General features: G+C 33.3%; 1 protein-coding gene across 2 annotated transcripts in view; it reads left to right on the forward strand.

Annotated features, from left to right (window-relative positions):
• LOC123525638 (regulator of chromosome condensation-like) overlaps positions 1 to 4,790 on the forward strand; it is a 32,174-nt gene extending 27,384 nt beyond the window's left edge. For both annotated transcript variants that reach the window (XM_053539102.1, XM_053539101.1), the window contains exons 10-11: positions 924 to 1,029; positions 2,002 to 4,790. In XM_053539102.1, the coding sequence (XP_053395077.1) occupies positions 924 to 1,029; positions 2,002 to 2,062 (167 nt within the window). In that variant the 3' untranslated portion in view covers positions 2,063 to 4,790. The remainder of the gene's footprint in view (positions 1 to 923; positions 1,030 to 2,001) is intronic.
• The last annotated feature ends 4,301 nt before the right edge of the window (positions 4,791 to 9,091 follow it).

The following is a 9,091-nucleotide window of genomic DNA, read 5'->3' on the forward strand; positions in this document are numbered from 1 at the left end:
GGTACTATCATCTACATGGATATTAAGTTTGGCTATTTAAAGTATTTCAGATAGTTGAGCTTTTGTTGACACACTTGTCTGTGTCAGAAGCACCTAAGCTTTCAAATTTCATATGTCTTTGGCATCACAGGGCAAGACTGAACTCATAACATTTGTTTTATGAAGATTATGCCCCTTTTTACAGAGAAAATTTGAGGTTTGCATATAAGCAGGTTTCATAGAAACTACTTAGTATCTAAACTATGCTTTTAAAGTCATAAAAAAGCTTAAGATGTTTTGAGATGATTTCACAAAAAGCAGGTTTCATAAAATGTACAAAATTAATGTCTAACTTGTGTGTCTTTTTTTAGTGAAGAAATTTTGCGAAAGTTTTGCTTACACACAAGTAAGCTTGATACTCTGGAACTGCTAGACCAAATGTTCCCAAACACCACACACATCTTTGACATTATGAGGTTATCTTGCATGGCAAGTTTCATAACTCGATTTTGGCAATATTGTGCCCCTTTTTAACTTAAATTTCAGAAGTTTTTGCTTGTAAGCAGGTTTCTCATAAACTTTTGTGCTGTTTTTGTCTTCATAAATCTTAAGCGTCATGAAATAAATGCTCCTTGTTACTTACACTTGACAAAGTTATATCCCTTCTTCAACTTTGAAAACTTTTGATAAAGTTTTTATATGTAAGCTGTAATGGTAAGGTTTCAAACTGTCAGCAGATTTTTACTTACCAAAAACTCATGTCAGCAGATTTTATAGTAAAGGTACAAATTTTAGTATGTTTTTACCACAGAACAGTGAGCAAATCACTAAAACAAAAATTTAAGAGCCTTGAAAATGCGTTACTTCAATACAGAGGACTAAGACAGTTACTGTGTATAAAACTTTTGACAGTGATTTCAAAATTTTCATCGTTTATTTTGCAGGTTCAGTAGCATGCTGGGGAATGGGAACCAGTAATCAGCTGGGTAATGGAGAAGATGAGGATTCCTGGGTACCAAGCAAAATGGGCGGAAAGCAACTCAATGAGAGGTAAATATTTTGTATGCTCTGTAGGATTTCTTTAGGGTTGTTGGAGTGGGATTGTTCTGGCCCTGTGTTCACAAACATTTTCAGTCTCAGCTGAGTTTGATAATGAAACTTTATTTGTCATTTGTATCCAAATAGCATGTTTAAAACTAAATTTTAAGTTTATAACTATTTTCAAGTGGCTATTTGGTATTGATGGTCAGTCTCAGTTGGAATTTAACCTTGAAGTTTTCGTAAAACTGATATTAAAATTTCAAACTCAAACTCAGCTGAGAACGAAAAATGTTTTGTGAACACGGGGCCAGTTCATGAACAGGCATAGGTGGAATTGTGAACCACCTACTGTTAAAGTAAGGCTACTTTATAGAAATGCTTAAATAATATTATTTATATAGTATTATATATAATATATAATAGTATTTATTACTTTGGTGACATGGGTTCATTAGTTTCTTGATTTTGCTAACCTGACCTTCATAAGCCAGGTTTGGGCTATGTAAGATATTTTGATGTTTTCGCATAAAGTTAAATAGCGACTGCACTAGCGAGATTGAATATAATGAAGGAGCCTCTTTCTACTTCCTTTGTCTGAGTAAAATAGTGTAAATAAATACTCATAAAAATTCATGAAATTTGTACAAGAGTTAAATAATACTTTATTACAAGTGAAAATAATAGAATTTTAAGAACTTCAAAGTATCACAGATTTCCTATTGGTTTTACACATTTACAAATTAAAAAATTCATATTAAATGTACACTTCCAAAAAATTATGTTATGTACAGCTAGCTCCCTTCCCTATCCCAACATCCATTGCATGCACATACAATATTTTCACTGAAATGATGATTTTGTAGCACGCAATTGATTTCAAAAATACCCCTCCCAATCTCGCGCATAAAATTGCCAGTGGAATTATGTAATTTTATTGTAGAAAACTGATTCCAAAAATAATCATTCTTTTTACCATTTCAGGAAAGTTATACAAGTATCAGCAGGAGGTCAACATACAGTGTTACTGGCTGTAGATAAATGATATCAGCATACTATTTTAGACTGTAAATGACAATTTTTATCTCAAGTGCAGACTCAGTCTTCCATAGAATATACATGTACCTTGAAGATAATGTAAGAAAACTGACCAAGATGGAGAGAGAAAAGAGACGGTGTACAAATCGGATGAAAGTGAAAATAAAAATTTTGACACAAAGCTTGTGTATGCCAGTCGGTACTGCATAAGAATTTCTGTCGACGAGATCTATGAAACACATCATGCAATTGTGGAAAGGAGTGTTATGTTCAAGTGATTATTAGAGATAAGCTTTAACAGTTAAGTAAGATAAGAAATAAGTTGAAATAAACCTCGCCTATATAAATAAGGCTTCTAATGATACAATGACAGCTTCAGATAAAAACTATAGAAAACTTGATGATTTTTATTGAATATTTTCCGTTGCGTTGCATTTAAAGTTAACAGAGAATTCATATTTGTGAATCTAATAAAAACAAAATCACTGCTGACAAAAAAAAAAAAACAGCATCTTTTGTCATGTCAGATGTGTTTAGAAGTTATCGTTTGTAATGAAAATCATGGGTAGATTTATATTTTTGTTGATTTGTTTGATTGGTTATTTAGTTTAAACATATTTTACTTCACCAGTTGATAAAATATTTACAAAACAGTAATCGAGGAATAGGACAAAAAGCAACAGCTTACTGTTGTCCTCTTCTTATCAATTTTAAAATTTTAAAGAAAAACAGAAAGAAAACAGGCAATTCATTAATTCAATTTGTCATTTATTTACTTAAAAGTTTCCATGTAACAACTTTTGTATATTACCACATAGTATTTTATTTGATTTCTGTATTTTGTATAGAAGACTGAAGCTTGTTTTTTATTGCTCATTATTTTAATCAATTTCATATATACAGCAATAATATTGTTTTTAGGACATTGTACATAGATATTTTAATTTGAGATAATGACGTTATTTTTAATGTGCCCCACTAAATTAAATAAAAAGATCCGATTGATGAGAAGTTTTGTATTTTTTTGAAGAATTTTGTAGATGTTAGGTAGGTAAAGATTATTTGTAAGGAATAAAAGCAGGATAAAAATCCTTTAAATTTCTTTATAGATACCAGTTTATTCCACTGACATGTATACTCAATCTTATGGGAGTGATAATGGGAAACATTTAAAAGCAATTGCACAGATTTTCATTTGAGAGACACATTTTTAGCCATTAGAAAGCATTGACACAAGATAATATCGTAATTCAGAAAGATGTTTTAAATTATTTTGGCTGGCCTTTTTGATTATGTGTACACCATATCTGGCAGTGCACTATAGTGAAGAAAATTTGAAGACAAAAAAACACTGTTAACAAAATTAATGAATCTTATGTGTGTAAAATAGACAATGTAAGATGAAGCAAAAAGAATTTCACGACTTTAAAACTTGTGAAGGAGCACAAAATATGAAATACCTGATTGGAGATTAGCTTTAGTTACCATGCAAAGATTTTACATTTTAAGTTCATGAAGTTATCATCTTCAGCACACTATTTTGTGTGTGTTTCTTCAGACTCAGGGTTTCATTGTCTATTCTTATCATTTCAAAAGCATATAAATAGCAAAACTCCGTTTTTCCTTAATATGTTTTTCATTTCTACTTTGTTTGAAATGTTCTTTAAAATATTTATATTGGGATATTATAATTCAGGCTAGGCAGCTGACCTCAAACTTTGATGAGGGGAAAGCTGAAAGTTAACCCTTCAGTTCTTGTGACAATTGAGAAACTTTTTTAGTGAAGCAGTGGTTACTTAAAACAGATTTTTATAGTGCTGTCATTTTTCACACTGCCTGTAAATAGTGATCAAAATTAGCATAAGAACTAGTAAAAGTAAACTGGATTCTTAAAAACTTATAAAAATTTCTTTTGGGCTAGTAAGAATTTTTATGGCAGCAGTTTTGGCTGGTGTCTGAAACACTGTAATCTCTAAAAATGAAGAGTTTAATTCCATGTAAAACTTACTGGTGCCAAATTAATCGCACATGTATACATTATTTAAGGTGCTTTAGTTTCTTAGATTTTTATTGTTATACCATTTGAGCCGCGCCATGGGAAAACCAACATAGTGGCTTTGCGACCAGCATAGATCCAGACCAGGCTGCGCATCCGCGCAGTCTGGTCAGAATCCATGCTGTTCGCTAACGGTTTCTCTAATTGTAGTAGGCTTTAAAAGTGAACTGCATGGAGCCTGAGCAGACTGCGCGGATGCGCAGGCTGGTCTGGATCCATGCTGGTCGCAAACCCACTATGTTGGTTTTCTCATGGCACGGCTCATTTTGTGTTTGTATGTATTTAACACTCACTAGTTTTCATTTTGAACATAGTTTGATCTCAGTCATTATAACCATGAGTTGTATTAGATTTAGAAAGTTAGACTACTTCGCAGTTTCCTCCCCTTATAGTATTACCCTGTTAAATTTCTAAAATGGACTGGTCCATTGTTCAGTGTTCACTGAAAATTTACTGACTGAATAGCGAACAGTGCAGACTTGTGATCAGCCTGCATGGACATACAGGCTAATCTTGGGTCTGCACTGGTCGCAAAGGCAAAACCACTTGCCGTCATCGTTCACATTTTTAATAGAATTTTGATGAAACTGTTGTTTTATTTAGACATTGGTTATTGAAAATTTTTTGAAAATTTTCAAAAGAGAAAAGACTGATTTTGGTGTTTATATGAAAAACAAAACAAATAGAATATAAAATTGTATTTGAATTTCTTTGCAACAACCATGTTATTTTCATCATTAAATGATATTTGTGACAGAAGTGATTGATGTATCACAAGGGGAGGTTATTACTGTGAGGGGAAAGTAGGTCTTTTGAAGTTTTTCTCATCGGAAAACAGAACTTTCTTATTGGATATATCTATTTTGAAACAAAGATAAAAAAAAATCAAAACAAAAATTCTTTTAAGACTGTCACTGTTTTTATAAGGACTTAGATTATATGAGCCGTGCCATGGGAAAACCAGCATAGTAGGTATGCGACCAGCATGGATCCAGACCAGCCTGCGCATCCGCGCAGTCTGGTCAGGCTCCATGCTGTTCGCTAACAGTTTCTCCAATTCCAATAGGCTTTAAAAGCGAACAGCATGGAGCCTGACCAGACTGCGATCCATGCTGGTCGCATACCCACTATGTTGGTTTTCTCATGGCACGGCTCATATGATATTCTAGAATCTTAGCCTTAGAACTTTTGTAGAAACTTTGAATATTCAAACATTATTTTTCCATTTTGAAGCTGTAAAAGAAAATGTGAAAAAAACTTTCGATAAGTGTATTGCAGATCTGTTACGGTTTTGTCAGGTAAATAATAATTGCTCATGTAAAAGTTTCAAAAAAAAGGTTCATTTATACAGTTGTATTTACATAGCCACCCGATAAACAAGTTTGTGACTAAAATGTTCGTTTTGGAATCAGTACTAGTATACTATCCACCATTTTGATTTGGAAAAACAATTTTACCATACACAAACAATAAAAGACGCAAGAGCAATGTTTATCTTTATATAGAGTAAATTATTTTGAGCATGTGTCATTCTTTTCTTGAATAAATATATACGAGCATATATCTTACTTTTACTAAGGAAATTAGTCAGAGCATATATCTGGATATTTTTCTTTTCCTGAATACTTGAGTAAAGAGCATAGATCTTTCTTGTTTTGAGCATTTTAACTTTAAAGTAAATAGTACCTGAGAAATACCTACTTCCAAGTAAATTTTTAGGCTACTTACTGTAAGTAAGCATAATATATCTGAATATTTTCTTTCCTATATGATTAAAGAGCTACTTCTGTTGATAAAATATACTTAGCATATTCAATTACTAAGCAATAGTAAGCATGATATATATTTTCCGATAATTGTTTAGGCATTCTTACCTCGAGTAAATGGTTAAGAGTGTATATCTTATTTTTCCTGAGTAAATGATTGATATGAGCATACTTATTTGAATAAATGGTGAAGAGCATAATATTTGACTTTTCTGAGCAAATGAGTAGGAGTATATAGCTTACAAAGCATTTTAACATTTGTCAGTGATGTATGTTTTGCAGGTGTTTGTACTAATACACTTTGTTGACATTTTAACAAGGTAGGAATGAAACAATAAATAAAATATTTCAAAAACATTCTGCATGTTTGCTTGTAATTCATCAGTCCTGAGAAGTTTGTACAACTTTATTGGCTCTAAAGTGTTTGCCATTATGATAGAAAAAGTAAAATTTGTTTACTAAACAGGGATGAGATAAATATATTAATAAAATGCTTTTCATGAAAATATTGGATAGTCGCCATGAGATTTTGTAACGCTCGGCAGAAATGTCTGAACATCAAAGTTTTACATCCAAGAAAGGTTCTCTCTCAGATTTGTACATGTGGTTCAGCCTGACAGGTTTTAGGGGCGCTATAATAGCTTAAATAGAAAAAAGCTTTAAATGACTTCTCTCTGAACACTTTTGATCATCACAGCTTGGTCCGAATATCCTAGAAGGTCACTCTCGATTGTTAAAATGGATTTCTTGACTGGTTCAGGTAAATAAAAAAAAAACCTGAGGACTACCTGGTTAAAGCATCACATAAGATCCTCTCAATGCTTGACTGATTGTAGTGGCACGAGCTAAAAGAACTTTTACCAGTATTTCTGTGGTACCCTCAACCAAATGGAAATCATCGCCATAGCCAAAGAAATGTTGAGAGTAAACTCTTGTGGATCTAGCCACGTGCCCCTGATCATGAAACTACTGATACGCTAGTATAACTAATAACATAACAACTTATGAATTCTGTTTATTCGGAAACTGTGCACATAAGAATAATAGAGCCTGAAATGTTCATTGACAGACACGCATTAAAAAAAGCCTAGAAACTGATCTTTTAAGTCGTACACAAAAAAAAACCTAACAACAAAATATATTACAAATGTGAATTTTATGAACAATAACTGAAGTTCTGAGATTTATTTTATACGTGTTAACAAGAAGGAAAGACAACTCTTGCCCCTAGCAAGTACTTAGAAGAAAAGATACCTATTAGTTTACTTCCCTTGTACTTGCACACGAAAACTGGTTTACATGCAATATGATAACTTTTTGCACAACAAAGACATTACGATATATTTGTATGTGTATGATTTACCCTTGCTGCACTGCTTTAGATGCTTTTGTCAGCTAATTTATGGAGAAAAAAGCAACAAAAAAACTAATGTTGAAATGAAGTATTTCCAATTCCAATGGATTGAACGAGATATTCGAAATTCAACTTAAAATATTTTTTGTGCCCACTCCCATTTCTTTTTTAGGTTGGGGTGGGGGAGGCACTTAGAGTTGCCCTTGTCCGCCCGTCTGTCTGTCCGTCCGTCCTTCTTTACGTAGGTGGCTATAGAAACAATAGGTAACTGTACTTTTTGTTTGATGGCATGCATTACGTAAGCTTTTATGTGGCTATTTTTTTTTCGTGGCTAAAAGGACAATAGAGAGAACAAGAGTAGCCACATAAATACTCGTATGTAGGAACGTCCGTCCGTCCGTCCGAATTTGTGGCATTCATATCTCAAAAGGTATTTGACCCAGTCATCAAACCTCACAGGATTGTTATTTAGCATGGGAAGCTGTGCACCTTGGGTTTAATTTGGGTCTCACACAGTCAGACCAGAGTTATGGCCCTTGACTTAGTAAATTACTTATAAAAAAGGGCATAATTTTGTGTCGCATGTATCTCAAAAAGTATTTAAACGGGCCAGTATAATGAAACATTACACGAATATTATTCAGCATGTGAAGTTGTGCATCTGGGGTTTTGTTAGAGATATCACTCTGTCAGACCAGAGTTATGGCCCTTGACTTAGTAAATAAATATGCATAAAAAGGCATAAAAGTTGTGTCGCATATATCTCAAAAAGTATAAGGTCTAGGGTCATGAAACATCGTATGAATATTATTCAGCATGAGAAGTTGTGCACCTGGGATTTTGTTCCGGATCTTTATCAGCCAGACCAGGGTGATGGCCCTTGAATGTCAAAATATATACGATACAAGTTTGTGAGTCAGAAAGTATTTGACTTAGAGTCATAAAACATTAGAGAATTGTTACATAGCATGTGATGTTGCGTACCTGGTGTTCTATTTGGGATTGCACTAAGCCAGATTAGAGTTATGGTCCTTGACTTAGTAAAAAATACATGTAAAGTGCTTGTGTTGCATATGTCTCAAAAATCATCTAGTCATGAAACCACGTAGAAATATTATCCAGCATGTGTGTTTGTGCACCTGAGTTTTTTCTTCAGTTTGCAAGACCAGAATAATGGCCCTTTACTTCGTCAAAAAGTAGAAGTGTGTGCCACATGTATGTCAAAATGTGGGGATCGGGTGGGCGGGGGGGGGGGTGGGGGTTGCACCTGTGTCTTATGGACACACATCTACTCTTTTTTCGGGGAACGGAACTTGTCTTAGCTACTAACTTATCTTCGGCATTGAGTAACTTAATGTAGTCCAGATTAAGTGAGATGACGATTGCAGCCGTGTCTGACGACATCATTTTACGATATAACTGTCCAACAATGTGTTAGTGCAAATTTATAACAAATTCATAGATTTTACTAAATAGAATTAAGTATCACATTTAGCTAATGTTTAACAGTAGAGATTATTATTGAGTCTGAAGTATATCCCTATTATTCAAGCATTTGTAGTACTACTAACGACAAAGGAAAGTTTTCTAACTGAATACTAAATTATAGGCGCCATTTCAATCAGACAAAACCTGTGTTAGTGACAAAAAATAAAAATTAATATAACAAAATTTTCATAAAGAATATTATTTTACCTTACAAATCTGAAAATTTGAAGAAATTATCTTCACTATTTTAAGACTTACAATGCTTTTTAGTAAGTCACCGATTGCATTTAGAGACGTGGCGTTTAGAACGTCATGAAAGCAGTATGACGTCGTCGTGTATGGCGAGTATTTTCTATGTCATATATGCGACAG

The sequence above is a fragment of the Mercenaria mercenaria genome, chromosome 3 (assembly GCF_021730395.1).
Source record: "Mercenaria mercenaria strain notata chromosome 3, MADL_Memer_1, whole genome shotgun sequence".
NCBI classification, from domain to species: domain Eukaryota; kingdom Metazoa; phylum Mollusca; class Bivalvia; order Venerida; family Veneridae; genus Mercenaria; species Mercenaria mercenaria.